The sequence below is a fragment of the Hemiscyllium ocellatum genome, chromosome 10 (genome assembly GCF_020745735.1).
Source record: "Hemiscyllium ocellatum isolate sHemOce1 chromosome 10, sHemOce1.pat.X.cur, whole genome shotgun sequence".
NCBI lineage: Eukaryota > Metazoa > Chordata > Chondrichthyes > Orectolobiformes > Hemiscylliidae > Hemiscyllium > Hemiscyllium ocellatum.
In genome coordinates, this window is record NC_083410.1 from 75,440,783 (window position 1) to 75,466,988 (window position 26,206).

At 40.3% G+C, this 26,206-nt stretch overlaps 1 protein-coding gene across 7 annotated transcripts in view; it reads right to left on the minus strand.

The window, feature by feature from the left end:
• The window catches only part of dop1a (DOP1 leucine zipper like protein A), a 315,487-nt gene extending 289,539 nt beyond the window's left edge, over positions 1 to 25,948 (minus strand). For 4 of the 7 annotated variants that reach the window (XM_060831627.1, XM_060831623.1, XM_060831630.1 and 1 more), the window contains exons 1-3: positions 25,829 to 25,942; positions 19,998 to 20,076; positions 1,002 to 1,189 (exon numbers count right to left, since the gene is read on the minus strand). In XM_060831627.1, the coding sequence (XP_060687610.1) occupies positions 1,002 to 1,139 (138 nt within the window). In that variant the 5' untranslated portion in view covers positions 1,140 to 1,189; positions 19,998 to 20,076; positions 25,829 to 25,942. Of the gene's footprint in view, positions 1 to 1,001; positions 1,190 to 19,997; positions 20,077 to 25,828 lie in introns of all 7 variants that reach the window. The other 3 variants (XM_060831624.1, XM_060831625.1, XM_060831626.1) reach the window with 3 other exon arrangements.
• Between the last annotated feature and the right edge of the window lie 258 nt (positions 25,949 to 26,206).

Consider the following 26,206-nt stretch of genomic DNA (forward strand, 5'->3'; position numbering starts at 1 on the left):
AAAAGTAGACTTGAATTTGTTAATAGTTTCTGTTTAGTGTTCACTGTTAGAGTTCAGAAAATGAATTTTTTTCTTTAAATAGTGGAAATTGGGGGTTTTCTCTCACGCTCACATTTAGCAAATTATGAGGCGGGATGAGTTTACTGACTGTTTTGTTTTAATTAGCAGAGAAGTTCAACTCAGTATTGTAATAATAGCACTGTTAATGACCCCTTGCAATGCTTTTCTGATACTTGATAAGAGACTGATGGGGTAGTAATTGTCTGGGTTAAATAATATGAGGAGGTGCATGGATAGGATAAATAGATATGGTCTTTACCTTTTTTTGTGGGGGTCGATGGAAGAGGGGAAGGGGAAACATTCAGAATTAGGGCAGTTCTGGGGATAAACCAGTTCAGGACATAGGTTTAGGGTGAGAGGGGTAAGATATAAAAGGGACCTAAGGGCAAACCTTTTTCACACAGAGGGTGGTGTGTGTATGGAATGAGCTGCCAGAGGAAGGGTGGAGGCTGATACAAATACAGAATTTAAAAGATGGGTATATGAACACAGCATTTAAAGGATGGGTATATGAATAGGAAGGGTTTAAAGGGATATGGGCCAAGTGTGAGCAAATGGGACTAGCTTAGGTTAGGATATCTGGTCAGGATGCACATGTTGGACAAAAGGGTATGTTTCATGCTGTACATCTCTATGACTATTAAAAAAGTAATATTTTTCCTACATAACGTATTACTTGTCAGACCACTTACAGGTTAGTGTAAATATAGATATCACTATAATTGCAACATTATTAGTTTGAATACAGTGTTTATGTAAGGAGGTTTTCACTTTCAAAGCTCCAGTTTTGAAGCTCAAAAGTCAATATCTTTGAAAATGCAGCAGCCTTTTAGAAAATTGTATTATTAAAGGTGCTATAAGAAATTTAAAAATGCTATAAATATCTTCACCTTTACAGTTTATTTAAATGGATTTTTTAAAAGTCCCATTATTGAGATTACCTTGTTAAGTTTACCCAGCGCTGATATTAGATCTGCCCATTCACTGGAATACTCGAAGCTTTTTAGTGCTTTATCCACCGCAGCTACATAATTTCTGTATTTGGAGTCGCCCAGTAACTCCAGTTCCTCTGTGTTCATCCTCCTTAAACATGCACTTGATGGCCAATTCCAAATTCAAAGACCTGGAACTGTTAAATGGAAAATGTTACAGTCTTAAATAAGAAATAACTTAAGGCGTTATTTTCCCCAAAACTCTATAATTAGAGTCCCCAAACTCCTAATAAAGTTAAAAACTGCATAAACTTGTTGTATAAAATTGGTCACAATGTGATATAAATAAGCTTCTATCAGAAATACCAACAGTCAAGGCAGTTTACCTAAATATATGCAGCATTCTCAATAAGACAGAGCATCTACAAGACACAAATAGAGGTAAATGGATATGATCTAATTATTATTCCAGAAACTTAGGCTGCATAATGACCATGACTGGAAACTGATTATTAAAGGATATTCGAAATTTAAGAAAGGCAAATTTAAGAAAGACAAAGGTTAAAGGAGATGGAACTGCGTCCATAAGGATCAGATCAATGAAAAGTCAACATAGTCCCAGAAGGCTGCCCTCTCATTAGAAAGAAACAACTGGTGGTGAGTTTAACCCGAGGGTTTACATGCCTCAGGCAAAACTTTCCTGTGGCTGTGGTAGTGTGCCCAAGCCTTGACTGTGAGAACCAGGTTCAAGTACCACCTGCTCCAGTGGTGTGTAATAACATCTCTAAACAGGTTGATTAGAAAAATAGGTTAAATAAAAATAAAGTGCCTCAGGCAAGGAACAATGTTGTAAACACAAAACCTTCACAGTGACACCAATAGCCAGTAACAGAAATCGAACCTGCACTTTCAGTGGCACTTGACATCGCAATCAGCCTTCCAGTCAAATGACTACCAATCAGATCAGTACACTAAAAAGGCAGGATCATAGATCCGAATAACAAGTGGAATGTGTTCAATTGGAATTAAAGAAACAGAGTTGAAACGTGTAGCGCTGGAAATGATTCCTGATGACGGGCTTACGCCCAAAAACGTCAACTCCCCTGCTCCTCGGATGCTGCCTGACCTGCTGTGCTTTTCCAATGCCACAATTTTCAATTCTGATCTCCTGGAATTGAGAAACAGCAAGGGGCAGCAGATATTGGTTGGAGTTTATACCATAACCAAATTGTAATGATGCATGTGGCATGGTATTAATCAGGAGATGAGGGAAGTAGTAATCATGGATGACTTTAATCTGCATATAAACTGGGTAAACCAATTGAGTGCTAAAGCTATGGAGGAGGGTTTTTTTTAAAAAAGTGTGTTGGGGATAGTTTTCTAGACCAATAGGAGTTTTCTAGTAGGAGTTGACTACAGGACAAGTTATTTTTAGATTTAGTACTTTGTAATAAAAAGGGCTAAATTAATAATCTTGCTGCAAAATAACTTTTAGGGATGAGTGACCACATTATGATAGAATCTTGTTTAATGTAACTGGTTGAAGTGGAATGGGAAGATGCATTTCTATACAGGTAATCTTTAAAGCAACTATAACATAGCTTACAGAAATTATACATTCCATCAAGGAACAAAAACTTAGGGCAGTCAACTGATTAGATTAGATTATTTACTTAGTGTGGAAACAGGCCCTTCAGCCCAACAAGTCCACACCAACCCTCCAAAGAGCAACCCACCCAGACCCATTCCCCTACATTTACCCCTTCACCTAACACTACGGGCAATTTTTAGCATAGCCAATTCACCTAACCTGCACATTTTTGGACTGTGGGAGGAAACTGGAGCACCCGGAGGAAAACCATGCAGACACGGGGAGAATGTGCAAACTCCACACAGACAGTTGCCTGAGGTGGGAATTGAACCTGGATCTCTGGCGCTGTGAGGCAGCAGTGCTAATTGTCGTCTGATTAATAACATGTATATTTTCATTTATGATATTAAGACAAGATTGGAGGATCTGCTTTTCATTGAGCTTAACATATTTTCAGCAAAGCAACTCTCACCAAAAGAATACACTGCTCTGGAAACATTCATTGTATGGTACAGTTAGATCTGGAATTCACTAAATGAAATTACATCAGGACTGAAATGCAAAGCACCTAAAAAGCAAAACATTGCAGGACAACAGGACAGGGATGTGGGAGTGTGACTTAATTGTACTTGCAATGAACTGGCATGCAATTATTGGCAAATGCCACCCTTATGTGGTGTAGCTAATCTGTGATCCTAAGTTTTGTTCAGTTTCCATAATTGTTTTGTACATCTGCTTTTTTTAAAAATGATTTCACAAATTTTTCTAAAACATATTTCCTTTCAAATTATAGCTTTCATATTGCTCAATCTACACTTCCATGAATGTGTAGCCAAAAGAGCAGTAAGATTTTCAAGGTTACTTTTTCAGCTGACAGTCCATTTGTAATGTCTGAATCACCCATTTATTCTTTACAAATCCTAGCAACCCTGAACAGTCTTTTTCAGTTCAGTTTCACCCATATGAAATTGGTTGGCCTTTACCTGGTACCTCAGTATAAACACCAAATTATCTCCAACTATCGAACTCCCTTTGTTTGTTTCCCACAAGGGCCTCAAAAAGTAGTAATTTCTGAACTATTTCCGGTGCCATGTGCTAGTGAGAGTAGTGTTACGACCCAGAGGCGAACCCTTTTCTAAATTAAACCAAGCACCCAGAAAAGCCCACCTCGCCTCAATCTGTTGAAATGTGAGTGACAGAGAACTCCCAAATTCCACTATTTACAGAAATAACTTATTTTAGAAAAACTCTAAAAGTGAACATTATCTGCCTCCAACTCTCTAACAATATGCTGTTCCAATAAAACACTTATTAAAATTACATCAACTTAATTTCAAAACCACACAGCTGCTATTGTCTTCTGTGCCAATCTTCTTTTGACTGTGGATCTCCCTGGATCATTTTTTACTGAGTATGTTTCATATGAAAAAGTACCTTTGATTGAGAGTGTTTTCTAAGTTCTTGGACAGCAAGACGTTAGCTCACCATGTGTTTCTGTCTGGATGGCAGTTGCTCGCTTGCTGTTCCGTTTCCCTATCCCCATATCAGTCAAAGCAAACACTCAGACACAGTATGGCTTTACCTCCTTCATCTTTATTCAGAACCCTGAAGGGAGAGAGAACGATTACCCATGTGCACAGAGACATGAGTTCTCAATCATCTCTCAAACATTTAATGAATGATATAATCACTTACAGGGAGCAGCATCCAAATAAGGCAACATCTGTATTGATTGGGTTACCATTACAATCAGCAAGCATCAACAGTAAAGATTAAGCCATCTGGCATTATAGCTGGTTAACTGACTTTACATAGAGTCATAGAGATGTACAGCATGGAAACAGACCCTTCGGTCCAACCCGTCCATGCCGACCAGATATCCCAACCCAATCTAGTCCCATCTGCCAGTTGTTAAATGGCTTTACAAAAGGAATGCTTTTTCACCTAGTCAACCCACTACCCTGACCTCCAGCACCTCATTGTTTACTGCAAGTTCTTACCTGATCCACGTCATGCTTGCTGAGCCTTTGTCCCACACAACCCAAAACTTAACTCTCTACTTACCTGTTCATTCCTTATACACTTTATCATTCTGACCAATTTTCAAAATGTCCGCATTTTATATTCCCGCCAATATTGGATCATCTCATTGAACCAATGTTAGCAAAACAATAAGTTCAAACTTGATTGGGTTTTACTATTCTGGGGCGATATGTAAACTGATCAGTTAAATTTGAATTGTCGTCAAAACAACAACCAATACTCAGGTATCCATTTCACTGCGAAATGTTACATATTTTCAATTTTTCAATACACTCTGGGACTGCCCTCTAATCATATATATAGGTGCTTGTAAATCAGTTCAGAACAGCACTCACTCTCTATCTCTTAAATTACAATACACACCTTCAACTTCATAACTATAGGGATATGAGGCTGAGGAGTTAATGCAGGGACTCAGATTTCTGGAACATTGGGATCTCTTCTGGGGCAGAAGTGACCTAGACAAGAGTAATAGGTTGCACCTGAACTGGAGGGCCAATTTTGCTAGATCACTTTGATCACATTGTACTATGGGCACACAGTAGTCCGTGGGAAATTCAGAATAATAGGGTGTGTCAGAGCAGGCTTGGAGGACCAAAGGGCCTGTCCTGTGCTGTAGGACTTCTAACTTTCCAAATAGAGACTAGGACTGACACAGTGTTAAGGGTTTGGATGGGGCGGAATTTTTTTTAAATGTGCCCAAGAAAACTTTCTCAATCAATATAGAAATCGAAGTGACTAGAGAAAATGAGGTGAAGGAAAGGAATATTAGCAAGAAGGCTGAACAGCAGAAGACCGTAGACTACCCAGGGAGATGTACAAATAGAGGAAGATCAACACCAGAGATGACAGTCGCTGTTTGGTTTTGAAAATTGAATTGCTATAAATTTAAAACGGGCTTTATTGGATCAGTATATTGTCAATAACAAATCTTTAAGAGAAAGGAGGCTTAGAGTTATAAATAGTTGTTTAATGTTCATTTTTAAAGAGTTAAAGAATAAAATTGCTATTTTTTTCTTTAAATGGTGGAATTTGGGTAGTTCTCTGTCACTCATACCTTAATAGATTACGAGGAGAGACGAGCTTTTCCATCTGTTTCTTTTAATTAGAAGGGTTTACAGCCATGTTATAACATCTCAAAAGAATGCAGGAAAGGAACTTTGAAAATCTTTTCAACCATTTTAAGAACCTTTTCTTGGAAGTATAACTATATAGATATGAAACGTTGTTCCTTCAGGGTAACCTGTTAGAGAGGGAAATATTCTTATAACCTCCAAATGAAACATCAATTGAGAAGCTCTGGAAATTTCATAAATACATTAAGGGATTAAATTACTCTTCTTGGGTGTGGTGTTTTCAGTGAGGGCAGTTCCAGTCACAACTAGAAGCAGATGCATCAATGTTCTATTGGTATTATAATGGAAATTTCTAGGCATTTTTGTGTTGACTTATTTTGTACACAGGAAATAGGAATTAGAGGTCAGAGTAGGCAATGCTGCCCTCCGAGCCCACTATGCCATTTAACATGATCATCACTGATCTTATCCTGATCTCAATTTCACTTTCCTGCCTGTTTCACATAGCCCTTTTCATTATAGGGGTCCCAAGATCAAAGAAAAAAAAACTTAAGAAGAAATTCAAAATCGGTTTCAACCTTCTGGAACTTTCAAATTTGCAGGTTTGGAATTTAAGCAAGGTGAATCAAATGTAATTCTCCACCAATAGTCTTATTGGAAAATGTCAATTCAATTGCAGATCTGGCCAGAAGGATGAAGCTGCTATCCAAGTGGGGTGGAACAGCGAGAAGCCTCATTGGAATAGCTTAACTGATTCAGTACACAGTTCAGATCCAAGTTTTTATGAACTGAAATGTAGTCTGGTCAATGAAAATCCCAAAGATAGGGAATGTATGGATAGGAATAATATTGTGTAAAATGATAAACTAGAGAAATTAATGAAGTTCTCAGTTTTGGATGATCCCAACATTATAAAAATCATCTTTAGTAAAGAAAAACTTGAACTGCTAGGGCACTACCAGGAGGGTTGCCAGAAGCCAAAAGGTCCAGGTTCAAGTCCCACCTGCTCCAGAGATATATAATAACATCTTCAAACAGATTGCTGAGAAAATGTACAAGGTTCAAGTCCCACCTGTTCTCGAGGTATATTACAGCATGTCTGAACAGATTGATTAAAACAAGCAGATTCCTAGGTCTCTTATGGTAGTCTCCCTCTGTCTGACCAGGAGACTCAGGTTTAAATTCCACCTGCTCCAGAGGTATACAATAACATATCTAATCTAATTCTTGAAGGACTCTGGCCCAAAACATCGATTTTCCTGCTCCTTGGCTGTTGTCTGACCTGCTGTGCTTTTCCAACAACATACTCTAGTTTCAAGTATCACCTGCTCTAGAGGTGTGCCATAACCGATCTGAACAGGTTGATTAAAAATAAGAGTCGAATTCTTATAAAAGCAATGGTATTGTCAGACGATCTGGGTTCAGGACCAATCTGCCTCAGAAGTGTGTTATAACGTGCAAACATGGTTGATTAAAAATAGCTAAGAGTTCTTCCCCAGAGGGAGTTTGCTTCTGGGCAGGGAATGAGTCCAAAAGGGATAGATGGAAATTGTTGCTTGTGCTAAACTATAAAATTTACAATAAAACACTTGCAAATCTCTGAAAGCCTCTCGCTGTTTAATTCAATAGATGTTGGTGTATGAAATACTGTGAAGTTGGCAAGGGCTGTGTTATAGGTCCCCAGGAATTAAATAATTTTAATTTGTATAGTATTCCTTCGATAGCCTGGATACTTCCCAATTGGAGACAATCATGCAGGATTTTGGGATACTGTGGAATTGCCCAACAGAAGTTTCCATTTCCCGAGCAATTCCTGAAGGAGTCAGTGCATCACCATTTCCAAAGGTCTTGACATTCACATTTGATGGCTAAATTGTCTCCAAATAACTGAAGACTGGAAGATGTGTGCAATTGCTTAATTGTATAAGGAGATAAAACTAAGGACGGATAGTGGAATTGCAGGAGAGCATTATAAATAGTAGTTAAAATTTATGTTACAGCAAGATGTATCTATCAAATGCAATCTGGAGAGGACTGCTTTATTTTTGAAAATTCATTAACATTAATTAGGTAATTAAATAATCAAAGAACAGCTCCAAGTTTGTACTGGCTTCATTGCCAGAAAGGTGCAAGTGAAACTCACACTTCTGTATGGCAAGACTAACGGGGATTCTATAAAAGTGATCTAGAAGCAGAGCAGAGCTGAGGCTGAAAGTGGAAATATCAACTACTAATAGCTTTGTTGTAAAACCAAGAGATTGAAGTTGTAAGAAATTGACCAGCTATGCAAATTAAGATAGGTTGGCAGCATCAAAAGGGAATAAAGACAACAAGAATTTAGAAAAAACAATCCGCTCTAAACAAGGAATGAATTTCATCATGATTAGGGAAATCTTCCTACTATGGCTGTGGAATAAGCTGAGTTACAAGGGACTCAAATAGACAAATGAAGGTAGAGTTGCAATCTGGTTTCCAGCATCTGCAGTCATTGTCTTTATCTCTTCAGCCCACCATATCCATGTTGACCAAAAACCACCAAACTACACTAATCTCATTTAGCTGCACCTGCTCCACAGCCTGGTATTTTAAGTGCTTGTCCAGATGTTAATATTATGAGAGTACCTGCCTCCACCATCCTCACAGGCGATGCATTCACAATTCCAGAGGTTCCTCAGATCTCCTCTAAATCACTTATTCTTCACCTCAGACGTATGCCCTCTGGTCTTAGACATACCTGTGATAGATTCTTCCCAATCACAATCTACCCTATGCCTCTCATAATTTTGTACACCTCAATCAACTCCCCACACCCATCTCAGCCTCATCTATTCCAGGGAAAACAAACCCACTCTTATCCAGTCTCTCCTCGTAACAGAATATCCATCTCATGCAACATCCTGGTGAAACCCCTCTCTGCACCCTCTCCAGTGCAGTCATTGTATTGTGACCAAAACTCCACGTAGTGTTCCATTCCATACCCTAACATTCGTGATGAAGGGCTTAAGCCTGAAACGTCGATTCTCCTGCTCCTTGGATGTTGCTTGACCTGTTGTGCTTTTCCAGCACCACACCAACTCTGATCTTCAGCATCTACAATCCTCACTTTCTACTAATACCTTAACTAATGTTTTATAAATTTGTACAAAGACTTCTTTGTTTGTGTATTCTTCATTTCAGCCAATGCTGTAAAGGCAAGCAACACATATGCCTTGTTCACAACTGTCTACTTGTGCTGATACCTTTAGGAATCTAGGGTCTCGTACACCAAGTTCCTTTTGGTCATCCTTCCCTTTCTGTAGTTCCGAAAATGCATCACCTCGTACTTTTTGGGATTGAATTCCACTTGCCATTGCTCTTCCCAATTTACCAATTGATCAATCAGACTGTAGCCAGAGACCTTCCTTCTCATGATCAATTTTTGTATCATCTGCAGACTTACTAATTATATCTTCCATATTCATATCCAAGTTGTCAATAGACACAAACTGCAAAGTTTCCAGTACTAATTCTAGTGATACACCGCTGGTCACAGGCTTCCAATCGCAAAAACAGCCCTCTAGTATCACCCTTTGCCTCCTTATTGTAAACCAATTTGGATCCAGTTTCCCAACTTGCCTTAGATCCCATGGGCTGTTACCTTTTCGACCAGCCTTCCATGTGGGACCTTGTCAAAGGCTGTACTGAAGACCATGTAACCCACAGCAAGGGGCAGCACAGTAGTTAGCACTGCTGCCTCACAGCACCAGGGTCCCAGGTTCAATTCCAGCCTCGTGCAACTGTCTGTGTGGAGCTTCCTCCAGATGCTCTGGTTTCCTCCCACAGTCACAAAGATGTGCAGGCCAGATGAATTGGCCATACTAAATTGCCCAGTGTTAGGTGCTTTAGTCAGAGGGAAATGGTCTGGGGGGGTCACTCTTCGGAGGGTCGGTGCTGACTGGCTGGGCCGAGGGGCTGGTTTCCACACAGTAGGAATATAACCTAATCTAAACTGCACAACCCTTATCAATATAGTCACTTTTTCAAAAATCTCAATTAAATCGTTCAGACAGGATTTCCCTCTCATAAATCCATACTGACTATCTATAAGTCAATCCCTTCATTCCAAGTGTTGATTAATCCTGTGCCTTTAGAATTTTTTTTTCAATAATCAAACCAACCATTGATATCAGACTAAGTGGTCTATAATTACTTGGCCTATCTATGCTGTCCTTCTTGATCTCAGGAGCCATAGAATCCAGTCATCTGACAATTCACGAGTGACGACTGAACCATTAAATACTCTCACCAGGACCCTAGCAGTCTCCTATCTCACTCCCATAGCAGCCTGGAATATATCTCACCAGGCCCTGGGGATTTATTTACCTTTCCACCTACTGAAATATCTAATTCCTCCTCCTAATTACTCTTAACATGTTCCAGGACCTCACCATCTCAAATGAAATCTCATTCTCCTTCTTGAATACAATTGAGAAATATTCATTTAACACTCAACCATGTCCTTTGGTTCCATACACAGGTTGCCCCTTTGATCTCTAATAGCTCCCACCCTTTCCATAGTCATCCTCTTACCTTAACATACTAATAAAATGCCTTGGAGTTTCCTTAAGTAAAAAGTGAGGTCTGCAGATGCTGGAGATCAGAGCTGAAAATGTGTTGCTGGTTAAAGCGCAGCAGGTCAGGCAGCATCCAAGGAACAGGAAATTTGACGTTTCGGGCAAAAGCCCTTCATCAGGAATGAGGAAAGTGTGTCCAGCAGGCTAAGATAAAAGGTAGGGAGGAGGGACTTGGGGGAGGGGCGATGGAGATGTGATAGGTGGAAGGTGGTCAAGGTGAGGGTGATAGGCCGGAGTGGGGTGGGGGCGGAGAGGTCAGGAAGAAAATTGCAGGTTAGGAGGGCGGTGCTGAGTTCGAGGGAATCGACTGAGACAAGGTGAGGGGAGGGGAAATGAGGAAACTGGAGAAATCTGAGTTCATCCCTTGTGGTTGGAGGGTTCCCAGGCGGAAGATGAGGCGCTCTTCCTCCAACCGTTGTGTTATGTTCTGGCGATGGAGGAGTCCAAGGACCTGCATGTCCTTGGTGGAATGGGAGGGAGAGTTAAAGTGTTGAGCCACGGGGTGGTTGGGTTGGTTGGTCCGGGTGTCCCAGAGGTGTTCCCTGAAGCGTTCCGCAAGTAGGCGGCCCGTCTCCCCAGTATAGAGGAGGCCACATTGGGTGCAGCGGATGCAATAGATGATGTGTGTGGAGGTGCAGGTGAATTTGTGGAGGATATGGAAGGATCCCTTGGGGCCTTGGAGAGAGGTAAGGGAGGAGGTGTGGGCGCAAGTTTTGCATTTCCTGCGGTTGCAGGGGAAGGTGCCGGGAGTGGAGGTCCCACCAACCCAACCTCCACTCCCGGCACCTTCCCCTGCAACTGCAGGAAATGTAAAACTTGCGCCCACACCTCCTCCCTTACCTCTCTCCAAGGCCCCAAGGGATCCTTCCATATCCTCCACAAATTCACCTGCACCTCCACACACATCATCTATTGCATCCGCTGCACCCAATGTGGCCTCCTCTATATTGGGGAGACGGGCCGCCTACTTGCGGAACGCTTCAGGGAACACCTCTGGGACGCCCGGACCAACCAACCCAACCACCCCGTGGCTCAACACTTTAACTCTCCCTCCCACTCCACCAAGGACATGCAGGTCCTTGGACTCCTCCATCGCCAGAACATAACACAACGGTTGGAGGAAGAGCGCCTCATCTTCCGCCTGGGAACCCTCCAACCACAAGGGATAAACTCAGATTTCTCCAGTTTTCTCATTTCCCCTCCCCTCACCTTGTCTCAGTCGATTCCCTCGAACTCAGCACCGCCCTCCTAACCTGCAATTTTCTTCCTGACCTCTCCACCCCCACCCCACTCCGGCTTATCACCCTCACCTTGACCTCCTTCCACCTATCACATCTCCATCGCCCCTCCCCCAAGTCCCTCTTCCCTACCTTTTATCTTAGCCTGCTGGACACACTTTCTTCATTCCTGATGAAGGGTTTTTACCCGAAACGTCAAATTTCCTGTTCCTTGGATGCTGCCTGACCTGTTGCACTTTAACCAGCAACACATTTTCAGCTTGGAGTTTCCTTACTCCTATCTGCCAAAGATAGTTTGTGGCCTCACTTTATCCTGCAAATTCCTTTTTTTAAGCACCCCTACATTCCAACCGTAACTATCAACAAACACGCTGACTTGGATTCCATTGATCACCCCATGAGAAAAAGAACCGGAAGTGACATCGCCACAGGAAATGATGCCACCATCTGAAATGACATCACCAACCCAGGGAAACCTAAACACACAAACAGAAAGCGAGTCATGCCACTTGTGCTTCAATCAGAGGCTCACTGATGATGTTACCTAGTATGATGATGAAAATGAACCTTGCAGCTCAGCAAGCAACCTACATCTAGAACCTCAACCTGAGCTACAAATCTTCTCAAAGCTGCTATCCTCTACATTCTCTATACTTCTGAAAGGTCTCCCCTGTTTAATGCTTTAACATATGCTTCCTATGTTTTCTTTATCAAAATGCCCTTCACTCTTACAGGAACATGCTGGCACTGTGCTCTCACTATACTTTCTAAAGTTTCCCACTTTCCAAGTGTATATTTTCTGCAAACTACTGCTTTTAGTCTAAGTTTACCAGATCCAACCTGACATGCGAGTTGGGCTTCCCCTAGCTTAATTTCTACACTTTCCTTATCTCTTTCCATTAATGACTTTGAAACTTAGATGGATGATCAATTTCAACAAAATGTTACCTACTGATTCTTAAACCACTTGGCCAGTTTCATTCCCTAGGATTAGGTCTGGCACTGCCCCATCTCCAATAGGATTGTCTATATGTTGGCAAGAAAGGCTCTCCTGGATGCACTTTAATCTACTATCCAACTCTGTAATCCTTTCACACTAAGACAACCCCAATTAATGTTCGGAATATTGAAATCACATACTACTATAATCCTATTCCTCACATCTTTCTGTGATTGGCCTACACACCTGCTCCTTTATCTCCCTCTTATTATTGGGAAGCCTGTTTATCACCCCAGCAATGTGATCAGCCATTTTTTTAAACCTCTAAAGATCTATCCAGAGGGCCTCAATCGAAGAACCTTTCAAATTATCCTTCTTCATTACTGCAGTGATGGTTTCCTTTATCTATAATGCAATGTCCCCATCTTCTCTATCATCCGTGCAGTTAGTCAATCAAGAGCTGCAGCTGAACATACTTTCTGCATACACTCTCATCATGGACACTGGAAAATTTCTGATTTCCCACATATTGCAGGAGTAGCAGGGACCAAGATTTCCTGCCATTGTGAACCTTACCAACTACAAACAATAAACAGAGCTAGATTTGTTCAGAGAATGCAGAGACAGAAATGTGCACATGGTGGCATGTGACAGCAATTAAGATTAACAGCAGTATTTGAAGTGGGCAGAGGAAACAATGTACAATTATCTCAGATTTGCAGATAAACCGTGCTTCAGCAGTATTAAATTCCTAAATTTCTGCAACTACAAAACAAAAAAAGTCCTCCTGTAATTTTATAAGTGTATAGTTCACATAACTTTCTGCAGGCTCCAAGCAATTCAGGTATAATTCAAAAAGGCACCATTGTACACTTTAACCTTGGCATGAACTCAATTAATCAGCTTCCTATGCTGTATCGACTCTGACTCTACTCTTCATTCCTTTGAGGTGCAAAAAACTCAAAGGTCAGCCAATCATGGTTAACAAAGAAAGTTCAGGATTATATACAATTAAAAGGCCTAGAAATAGCATAAATCTTAGGACAGGGTAATTTCTACAATATCAAGAAGGATGACCATAAACTGACATGGAAGGGAAAAACAAAATATAAAAGTTTCTAAAAGTATGCAGAAAAGAAATGTTTGGGTAAAACAAGTGTAGGTTCATATCTCCTTGAAATGGTGTCACAGGTAGATAGGGTGGTTAAGGTGACGTTTGGTGTGCTTGACTTCATCGGTCAGAGCATCGAGTATAGGATTTGGGATGTCATGTTGTGGCTGCACAAAACACTTGTGAAGCTACTTTTAGAATACTGTACAATTTTGGTTGCCCTGATATAGGAAGGATGTTATACTAGAAAGGTTATGGAAAAGTTTTACAAGGATGTTGCCTAGATTGGAGGGCTTGAGTTCGAGAGACTGTATAGGCTGGGACTTTTTCCACTGGAGTGTCAGAGGTAGAGGGGTTAATAGAGGTTATAGAGGTTATAACCTTAGAGGTTAATAAAATCACGAGAGCACAGATAAGGTTAATACCAGAGGTCTTTTTCCCAGGGTAGGGAGTCCAAAACTAGAGAGCATAGGTTTAAGGTGACAGGGGGAAGATTTAAGAGACTTGAGGGGCAATGCTTTCACAGGGAGGGTGGGCATGTACGGAATGAGCTGCCGAAGGAAGTGGTAGAGGTGGGTACAATTGCAACAATTAAAAGACATTTGGACAGGTATATGAATGAGAAAATTTATACTCCACAACCACCTGATGAAGGAGCTAGTGCTTCCAAATAAACCTGTTGGACTAGAACCCAGTGATATTGATTTTTAACTTAAAATTTTAAAACAGACAAGGATCATTTTGAATTTCACATGAATACTGGTCATCAAACTGGTAGCTCTCTTGCTGTTTTAAGAATACAAAACACATTTAAAATCAAAGTGTCAGATAATAGCCAGAACTTGGACCTAGACTGTGCCTTTCAAATAGTTGGCTTTAACCCCATTCAGGTCAGTTATTATCTTTCAAGGCAAAGTGCTCGAGAAAGTGAGATAAAAAGAACATTCAAACTAAATGGTCCCTATAGGAGAAAGTGAGGACTGTAGATGCTGGAGATCAGAGCTGAAAGTGTGTTGCTGGAAAAGCACAGCAGGTCAGGCAGCATCCAAGGAGCAGGAGAATCGACATTTCGGGCATGAGCCCTTCTTCAGGAATTGAAGGAGGGCTAAATGGTCCCTATAGTATAACACAAATGTTTTGTGAAAAATAAAGACAAAAAAGTATGAATAACTAACTAGGACAACCAAGTAGGAGTGTTCAATTTTTCAAAAAAAATACTATTTTGAATAGAGGAGCCCTAGGCTCGAGGTGAGAGAATGGTAAATAACAGGATGCTAGTGTAGTTAGAACAAAAGATATAGATGAGATAACATAGCTCTGAATGGGAACTGGAATGACTCACCCAATAATTCAAGAATATATCAATCATGTTGATTAAGAGTTAGGAAAATGTAGGCAAGAATTACAAATTGTTTTTTCTTTAAGGTATTTTTATATTCTTGCCTTGCAGTTGTTTTTTTAAAAAAGAAAATAGTCTGGGCACCACCCAAGGAACAGGACCACAGAGGTAAGAAAGGGAAAAGAAAAATCGAGAGAAGCTAGAAATTTTTGGGATGGTCAAAGTGTGATCTGTTATTTGAAACAGCTTTATTTAGAAGAATCTGATATTTATAATTAGAAATATTCTTAAAGAAGAATAAGCATTATTATTGAGTGAGCTGATCTGCAGATGAGGAGTGCTAAAACTAGTCAATGGCAATCAAAGATCATATTTAATATTTTCTTTTAATCATATAACACACAGTTAACATAATTCTGACTACCTACAATCTGGGGTTGTGAAATCAGGAAACCAAACTCTGAAAACTCTCTCCAACAAGTTCTAAGTAGATCATAAACTGATGGGAAACTCAGCAGGTTTGGCAACATTTATGAAAACAGACACACTAGTTTCACAAATTTGATAACAGATCTGAAACATCTATTTTGCTTTCTCCCAGATGCTGCCAGATAATGCTGGAGAAACTCAGCAGATATGTTTTTATTTCAGATTTCTGGTATGCACAGTGTTGTGTTTTTATTCTATGTAGATCACTGCATTTTATAAGCCACATGATAGGAGAAAAGATAAGCCAATAAGCTATCGCCTTCTGATAACTGAAGGTCCAAAGAATGGTTTAATAGAACTCTTGTGTACAATCATATTACATATGAAAATATGTCAGCCATTTGAATGTTAAAGGGTCTGAGTAACTATACCTAAAAAATTAGGTCATGTAGCTAACCTTTTCGTTTTTTCTTACGAATCAACTCCAGTAGGTAATATCCTATTACCATTTAACAGAAATAACTTTGAACCAAAGTGCAGATAAATATGGACCCAATCTCAACTTTTTTCCAAATCTGACTCAATTTTGAGTCTTTAAAATATGTGTAGACCATAGGATTGGTGTTATAGGTCAGGGCTTCCCACACCAAAGTACCACAAAGCAGTGTAATATTTGGATAAGTTTCACTTCTCTCTTAGTTTAAGCTCCATCATTGAAAATTGTAGCACTTCCCAGAAAAAAATGCAACAGGATAATGCTCAAATTCAAAATGCAAAAATTTGGAGACCATGAATGGTTAGCAGCAGCATACACACTATTAAGTGTACCAGGTAATTAAACACCATCTGATCCTGAGAGTTCGAATCAGAATAACATAATATTTATAGGGCTTTTGCGGTGCATCAATAGTGTCCCTTTCCCTGGACTGGGAGGCCTAGGTTGAAGTCCCACCTACTCCACAGGAAGGTAATAATATCTCTAAACAAGGTGGATTAGAAAGGTAAATTGATTTTTTTTTAAAAACATAATATTTGAACGAACTCTTGTGGCCCAAGAATAGTGCCCCTACCTCTTTACCAGAAAGCCTGGGTTCAAGTCCCACCTGCTCCTGAACTGTCATAACGCATCTGAACAAGCTAATTAAAAATATATAATACCTGAAAGGGCATATGTGGTGCAGTGGTAGTCTTCCTACCTCTACCCAGGTTTAAGTCCCACCTGATTCAGAGGTACGTTACAACATCCCTCAAGTGGAAAATATGTGTTAGAAATTAGTTATAAGCTTACATACATATCAAAAATGAGTTTGAAATAGGTAAAGGAATGGATTCATATTTTATAGAGTCATAGAGATGTACAGCATGGAAACAGACCCTTCAATTCAACCCATCCATCCGGCCAGATATCCCAACCCAATCTAGTCTCACCTGCCAGCACCCGGCCCATATCCCTCCAAACCCTTCCTATTTATATACCAATCCAAATGCCTCTTAAATACTGCAACTGTACCAGCCTCCCTCACTTCCTCTGGCAGCTCATTCCATACATGGACCACTCTCTGTGAAAACATTGACCCGCAGGTCTCTTTTATATCTTTCCCCCTCACCCTAAACCTATGCCCACTAGTTCTGGACTCCCCCACCCCAGGGAAAAAAGATCTTGTCTATTTACCCTATTCATGCCCCTCATAGTTTTGTAAACTTCTATAAGGTCGCCCCTCAGCATCCAGGGAAAACAGCCCAGCCTGTTCAGCCTCTCCCTATAGCTCAAATCCTCCAACCCTGGCAACATCCTTGTAAATATTTTCCGAACGCTTTCAAGTTTCACAACATTTTTCCCAATAGGAAGGAGACCAGAACTGCCACAATATTCCAACAATGGCCTAACCAATGACCTGTACAGCCGCAACATGACCTCCCAATTCCTGTACTCAATACTCTTACCAATAAAAGAAAGCATACGAAACGCCTTCTTCACTATCGTATCTACCTGCCACCCCACCTTCAAAGGGCTATGAATCTGCACTCCAAGGTCTCTTTGTTTAGCAACACTCCCTCGGACCTTACCATTAAGTCTACAAGTCCTGCTAAGATTTGCTTTCCCAAAATGCAGCACCTCACATTTATTTGAATTAACTCAATTGCCACTTCTCAGCCCATTGGCCCATCTGGTCCAGATCCTGTTGTAATCCGAGGTAATTCTCTTCCCTGTCCACTACAACTCCAATTTTGGCATCATCTACAAATTTACTAACTGTACCTATATGCTGACATCCAAATCATTTATGTAAATGACAAAAAGTAGAAGACCCAACACCGATCCTGTGGCACTCCAATGGTCACAGGCCTCCAATCTGAAAAGCAATCCTCCATCATCTTTTGAGCCAGTTCTGTATCCAACTGGCTAGTTCTCTCTATTCCGAGACCTAACCTTGCTAACCAGTCTTCCATGGGGGACCTTGTTGAATGCCTTACTGAAGTCCATATAGATCACATCTACTGCTCTGCCCTCATCAATCTTCTTTGTTACTTCTTCAAAAATCTCAATCAAGTTTGTGAGACATGATTTCCCACGCACAAAGCCATGTTGACTACCCCAAATCAGTCCTTGCCTTTCCAAATACATGTCCCTCAGGATTCCCTCCAACAACTTGCCCACCAGCGAAGCCGGCCTCAATGTTCATTTTTATTGGAAATTTCTTAAGGAAGCCATGCTAGAGAAAACATTGGTATAGATTTTCCGATAGCCATACAGGCATTATTCCAGCTTAAAAACAGAAAGAAGTGCAGAAGCTGTAAATCAAAAACAAAGACAGACGTTGCTGGAAAAGCGCAGCGGTTTTGAGGAAGGGTCACCAGATCAGAAACGTCAACTTTGATTTCTCTTTACAGATGCTGCCAGACATCCTGAGCCTTTCCAGCAACTTCTGTTTCTGTTTATTATTTCAGTGTAAATGGGAGTTGCACTTGGGAATCCTGCAGAATTCTCATTATAGCAGACTCCAAAGGAGTTGCCTGTGAAATTTAAGATTCTGCTGGCAGTACTCTCCAAAGTCCCCATTTATATCAGAGAATGCAGAACATTCCGATGAATTTAAGAGCATAGTTACACAGAATATCCCCTGAGCAGCTTTTTAATTGGCCCCACACTTATTTCTCACACACTCCCCCAGATCCTGGATCTTAAACATTCTGAAGAACGGTCACTAGACCATGAGCCCTGCTTTCTCTCCAGTGGCTCAGCAGTTAGCACTGCTGCTTCACAGTGCCAGGTGCCCTGGATCAATTCCGCCCTCAGGCAAATGTCTATGTAAACTCCACACACTCTCCTGGTATTAGTGTGGCTTTCCATCAGGTGCTCCTGATTCCTCCCACAATCCGAACATGTGCATGTTAGTTGGATTGGCCATGCTAAATTACCCACACTGTTCAGGGAAGTGTAAGTGAGGTGTGTTAGCTATGGGTAATGCTGAATTATAGAGATAGGAAAGGGGGATTGGTGAGATGCTCTTCAGAGGGTTAGTGTGGGGTTGAAGGGCCAAATGGCCTGTAGAGATTCTATGGAGATGATTTTTTCCAGCAATTTCCATTCTGGTAACCACACATTCCTCATTGATTGCCATATCTCAACAAAATGTCATTCAGGGTCTTTTTCAAGATGACCACTCATCACATGCAGATTTGCACAAAAATTGTTAGTAGGCTCTTTGGCACTGGAGCCAGCACTGGCCTAACCAGAATTAAATTACACTTACAAGCAGATGGAAAAATGATTCCTTTCATCTCAATCCCTCTAATGATGCCGAGGCAAGCATTACAATACTGACTGCTCTCTTTGTTTAAATTGGCTTACTATCAGCACAAACCAAGATTTGAACCCAGCATCCAGTCTTAGACGACACCTTACAAACCCATGATCACTTCCATCTCAAAAGGGCAATGGCAATAGATATATGAGAACACTATCACCTGCAGGTTCCCCTCCTAGCCACAAATCATCCTGATTTGGAAATATATCACCATTCATGAGTCAGGAATTGCCTCAGTAACAGCATGATGCACCTACTGACAGCATTTCAAGGAGACAGCTCACCTTCTCAAGAGAAACTAGGGATGGACAATAAATACTGGCACAACCAGTGGTGCCCACATTTCAGTGGAAAATCTTCAGTTCTGTATTGACATCATAGCATGTAGATTATCCACGAGAATAATTGTACATCGATAACCTACTTCAAAAGCTTGCAACACTTGCAGCAATATACTAAGATGCGTGAGACAGATTGTTTGAGGAAATCTTCAGTGTCCTTTCAACATGTTCTTCTATCTCAATGGATGGATTCTGACAAACTATGCATTTTAATAAAGCACAATCTCAAGGTTGATGGAAAAAAGATAATTCCATAACAGTTTCGCTCTGTTGGAGACATTTCTGTCCGAGTCAGATGGTTCTGACTTCAACCCCCACCAGGACATGAGAATATAGGCTGCTGCTCCAGTGCAATATTGAGGGTATGTTGGACTGCTTCAGATGATACCTTTTAGAAGTGCAGATTCAAATATATGGATTAGTAAGAATATGAAATGCTGATTTAGCTGCCATTTAGAAACCTTATTAACCTTACCCTGCTATGTCAATTTTCAGACTTCATTCTTTGCTTTTCTTTTTCTTGTTCAATCGTAATTTACTTGACCTTTAACATGCTGAAATCATGAAAACAAACAAATGTGTTTTCTATATATTGCTGATCATCATAATGGCCCACATACACTGGAGAACCAGAGGAAGTCAGAATATAGCAAAAGAGTGACACAACAGAACATTTCTAGCAATACAATACCGCTTTCAAGGGAAAAATTACAATCCAGAAAACGTGAATTTTGGGGTCTTGCAGTGACTTAAATTTCTAGATGTTTCAAGGTGATGCAGAAAATTATAGCTTTGTTTGGCTTCACCTACAAGAATTGTAAACATCACTACTGATCCGAATTAACCGACCAACGCTTTAACTCCTTACTGCCAATACCGATAAGGAGAAAAACACCACTTTGTGACTAATGTAAACACAGCAAATAAACCGTACGTTTCACATTAAATCAAAGAGGGAACGTAAAGAGGGGACGCACAATTATCACAAAGGTTTAATGTTTGCGTTTACAACCGAATAAAAATATGATGGCTCCAAGCCTTCTCCGCCATTTCATATGATCATCGCTGATCTCAGCTCAGCCTCAATTCCAATTTCCTGCCCACTCATTATCTTTTTGTTACAACAGAGGTAAACCCTCCTGCTTAATTTCAACCAGCAACACAAAAGATTTATCCAAATTCAAGAGGTCAAGAACTATTTAAAGTAAAAATTAATGTTATTTCTTAAAGTATAACAGAGAATAATTAACTAACAACTATTTACAAGTCCTTTCTCTAACCTCTCTTTTACTTTCCCTTCTATATTATTGAAATAGCATTTTTGTAGAGTTGGGGTCAGATTGTAAGTAGTTAAGGAAAGGGGGCTTGGATTTGAGTAGACTTTGTTTAATGCTCACTGTTAGAGTTAGGAAAATAACTTGTTATTTTTCTTTAACTAGTGAAAATTAGGAGATCTCTGTCACTTATTCATTTTAATAGATTACGAGGCAAGGCAAGCTTTTCTGGGTGTTTGGTTTTATTTAACGGGAGATTCAACCTCCCGTTTGCAACAGAATAGAAGCATGGACTATTTTCTAAGTAGGGAGAAAATTCGTAAGTCTGAAGTGCAAAGAGACTTGGGAGTTCTAGTCTGGGATTCTCTCAAGGTAAACTTGCAGGTTGAGTCAGTAGTTAGGAAGGCAAATGCAACGATGACATTTATTTTGAGAGGACTTCAATGTAAAAGCAGAGATATTCTTCTTGGGCTCTATAAAGCCACACTTGGAGTATCGTGCACAGTTCTGGACTCCATATCTCAGGAAGGATGTACTGGCTCCAGAGCAGGTTCAGAGAAAGTTCACGAGAATGATACCCAGAATTAAAAGTTTAACATATGAGGAACATTTGAGGACTCTGGTGTCTATACTTGAAGTTTAGAAGGACGTGGGGGCATCGAACTGAAACTTACAGGATACTGAATGGCCTAGTCAAAGTGGATGCTGGGAAGATATTTCCATTGGTAGGAGAGTCTAGGACCCAAGGACACAGCCTTAGAGTAATGGGAAGACCTTTTAGAACAGAGATGAGAAAGTTCTTCAGCCAGGGAATGGTGAATCTATGGAATTCACTCCAACAGAAAGCTGTGGAGGCCAGGTTATAAAGTATATTTAAGATGGAGTTAGATAGGTTCTTGATTCCCATGATAATCAAGAACCTATAGGAAGAAAGTGCCACAATTGAATGGTGGAGCAGACTCAATGAATAGCCTAATTTCTGCTCCTACATCTCATGGTCTTAAAGTTCCTGGGGATTTATCTACCTTTATGCATTTTAAGACCACTACCACCACCTCCTATCTAATATGGACACTTTAAAATATCACTATTCATTTGCCAAAGCTCGCTATCTGGCATATCCTTCCCCATTGTAAATGCTGATGAGAAACACTTATTTAGTATTTCACCCATCTCCTTTGGTTCCAAACATTGTTGGCCTTGCTGATCTTTAAGGGGCCCGATTCTCTCTCTAGTTACACTTCTGCCCTAAATGTATTTGTAGAATTTCTTTGGATTCTCCTTAACCCACTTTGCCAAATCTATCTCATGTCGCCTATTTGCCCTCCTGATTTCTCTCGAGTATACTCCTCCAGGGATTCATTTGATCCCAACTGTCTATACGATTCCTTCTTTTTCTTGACCAGAGAGACTCAACTTCTCCTATCATCTAGCATTCCCTGCGCCTACCAGCTTTGCCCCTCACTAATAGGAACATACTGTCTCAGGACTCCGGTTATCACATTTTAGAAGTCTCCCACATTCTAACTAACTATCTCTTTTCCTATGAATAGCGTCTCCCAAATCAACATAAGTTCTTGTCTAATACCGTCAAAAGTGGCCTTCTTCCAATTTAGAATTCTGGCTTTTAGATCAAGATTATATCTTTTCATATAACTATTTTAAGACTTAATAGAATTATGATCACTCACTCTAATGTACTCCCTCACTGACACCTCAGTTAACTGCCCTGCCTTAATCCCCAAGAGTAAGTCAAGTTTTGCTCCTAGTAGATACATCGACATACCAAACATGAAAATTTTCTTGTGCACACTTAAATTCCTTTCCATTCGATCATGGAACACTATGGCAGTTACAGTCTATGTTTGGAAAGTTAAAACCCCCTATCATTACGCTCCTATTATTCTCACAGACATCAGAGATATACTTACATATGTATTTCTCAATTTCTCACTGACTACTGGGGACCCAATCCCAATAAGGTGATCATCCCTTTCTTATTTCGCAGCTCCACCAAAGAACTTCACTGGATAATCTCCCAGAATATCTTCCCTATGTACAGCTGTAATGTTATTCCTACCCAAAACACCACTCCCCTTCCTTTCTTGCACCCCTCTCTATCCTACCTACTGGAACTATACCCTGGAACATTAAGTTGCCAGTCCTGCCCTTTCCTGAGCCAGGTTTCTGTAATAGCCATGATATTAGAGAGTCCCATGTTCCCAACCATGCTCTGAGCTCATCTGCCTTAGTCATCAGACCTCTTGCATTGAAATAAATGCAGTTTAATTCTTCGCCCTCTTGCCAGTCTGGATTATTTAACTTGCTTCTCTTGTCAACTGCACAAGTTTCTGACCTGACTTACAATCTGGTTGGTGTTCCTTCATAGTCTTTGGGTTAAAGTCCTGGAACTTACTTCTTAACAGCATTATGTACCACATCAGTGGTTCAAAGCAACAGCTCACTACCACTTTTTCAGGAGCAGTTACGGATTGGATAATAAATTGCAGCATTGCCAGCAAAACCCACATACCAAAAACTAATAAAAAGCAAAAAAGGAAGCTCATGACAGAAGATGTGGGGAAGGAGTCAATTAAACCAAGTCACCCTTGTTATTTGCAATCTAGTAACACTACAGCAATATTTAAAGAGTTTAGAAATTGATTACTTTCCTATCCAGGAGAATATAAGAAGTGCCTAACGTTGGCGTTATGCAGCTTGGAATTAACAATCACCTTTGTCACACACAAATGCTGTTACCTATTGATAACTAACATAAAAGGTGAACATAAACGCAAGGCAATTTTTTTTCAGTGACTATCATTAATTGGAGGGATCTTCATGCAAAATAAAACTATTCTTGGAACCAGTAAAAAGATATTTGGACAGTGACAAATATAGATAAGGTTGAGAAGGTTGAACAAACATAACTCTTACGGAAAGAAAACATTTTTCTCAAATGAATGGAACTTAGTCCATACTTTATGAAAACGCTCACTAGCCCATTGAAAGCAATTGCAAATTCAGAGAAACCGAAACATTGATTTGATGTTGTCTACTCCACACTGAACAACGACTTTGTTTTATTAAAAAAATGGATTTGAAACTGACAAAGATCACATTCTGAAGAGGAGTCACTGGACTCAAAATATTAACTCTGTTTTCTTCCCACAGATGCTGCCAGATCTGCTAAGTTTCTCCAGTGATTTCTGTTTCTGCTTACCTTTTACAAAAAAGCTGTATGGCATGAAATCCTGTAATTCTAAGTTCCTTCAATAAACTGGACTGCACATAAGGGAATAGAGTAGCTCAGGTAACTAAACGGCTGATTTGTGATGCATGGATTCAACTCTCTCACTGGCTGAGATAATCATGAAGGATTCTCCTTCCTCGACCCCAACCCGCCCCAAGGCTGGGGATGCTCAAGCTAAACCACCACCAGTTGTCTTGTAGGGCTGCTTCTCATTACAGTCAGGGAGGACTATGGCAACTTTACCTTTACTGTGTATTCCATAGATCAAAGTAGGAAATAATAATCTAGTTTTACCTTGTGCTTTCTTCAAGTATTTTTCAATATTAGACTGAAAATCGCAACTTCCAATAAATATGTCAAACGCAGTACATGATAAAATAATATTAAGAATTCATGGTTGTGTTGTAACACTAAGTTCTGAATGTAGGCTAAGGATTTCAACATTAAGTTTAAATCCTTATTTCTAAAGAGAGATGCAGGGTTTTAATTAGAACTGCCAATGATGCCAGCAAGAACTGGAAGCCATCTTGTTAAATAAGTAATCAACCTTCACACTACCCAGCTTGGTAACTCTGTTTTCTGACATTTTCTCACGTCACCTGTATGCAAATTCATCAAAATACATCTTTATAGTGATGTGATTCTTAAATTGGTCACTGATGGAGAACAAAGATACAGCTACATTTGCAAAGCTGTAAGCTTTTCTAAAAAAAACCTCAAACTGAAATTGCAATGCAGGTAGGTGCCAAATCATGAAACATTGCCAAAGCCATCTTCTCCAACACAGATAATTTAACAGGCATTGAAATTTGGGTTGTGATGACTGACAACTGCAGGCAGTACTATCAACAAGACATCACATTTCAGCCACGCTGTTATTGGTGAAACACTGGTGCCTTAAATACGTCAGCATAAGGTGAGGCACAATAAGTGTTCCCTAAAGGCTCAACATGTACTCTTCTCTGTACACAGATTCCCGTCTTTGGTGCCTGTGATTCACTTCAGTCACATTGCAGCCTTAATAGTATTGCAACTACAGTCTTTATTACTAAAGTAAACTTTTCCCCCCTAAAAAGTCAAACAACTGTTGACTCCTCACCAAAATCTAGAATCTCCTTCTTGAGATCCCAAACGTTTACTGTACACCTTCAAAATCAACAAATTAATTCCACTAGCTCTGCACCATCTAAAGAATGTCAAAAGCACCCAAACTGGAAATTGCACCATTAACCCCATACACAGTTCAAATGCGAAGAGGGGAAAACGCAAAAGAACTAGTTTTACACTGTAGATGAACATCACAGGCACCCAATCTATCCAAAATGACAATGATAGATCAGAATTGGAGACTGCTTTATATCATTTTCTTTTCTGCACATTTCCACCCCCACTCCTCTCACACAACATCGAAACGAGTATCTCTACGGTTAGGGCACCCTACTATTGCCGTGGCAGAAGTATTCAGGGTGGGCATACAGAATTGCTCTAGGGCTCACCACAGACTACTGAGACTACTGCGGAGTCTCAACTTCATACAGCTTGATTTCTAGAGAAAACGATTCAGTGAACAGAGGTGCCCAAACCCAACTTTTTAACCTTGGTATAAACGTACATAGAAATGCAAGGAAAGGGAAAGACAGAGCTTCGGGACGTCTTATAACATTGGGGACTCGACATAAAGACAAGTTGTTGACATTGAGATAAATGCGCACCGATCTGCCACAGCTGTGTCACCGTCACTCGATACCAACCCAGAGCTCATTACCCCACACCCCGTACCTCTTCAGTGATAAACAACAAACAGGCTACCTTTCTTCTTAGTGCCCTGAATAAACCGGTAGATGGTAAAAAAAAACCACAACCAACACTAATCCAACAGCTGTCGATTTTGATTCTACCTCCGGTCGGGAGTCTAACTACCCAAGATGCATCGGAACGACGCATATGCGTCTTTCTCTTGTCCCCCCGACCCACCAACACTTACTCCTCATCTTTGGTTCCGGCGGGAGAAAAATGTCCACAATATCGCCGGGTCTTTTTTCAAAATTTAAACTATTCTGACGCAAATCATTCACATTCAGCAGAGAATACCTTGTAACCACCAGAATAACGCACAAAAATAAAATCAATTTTTAGTTCGGAGAACTGAAATGTTAA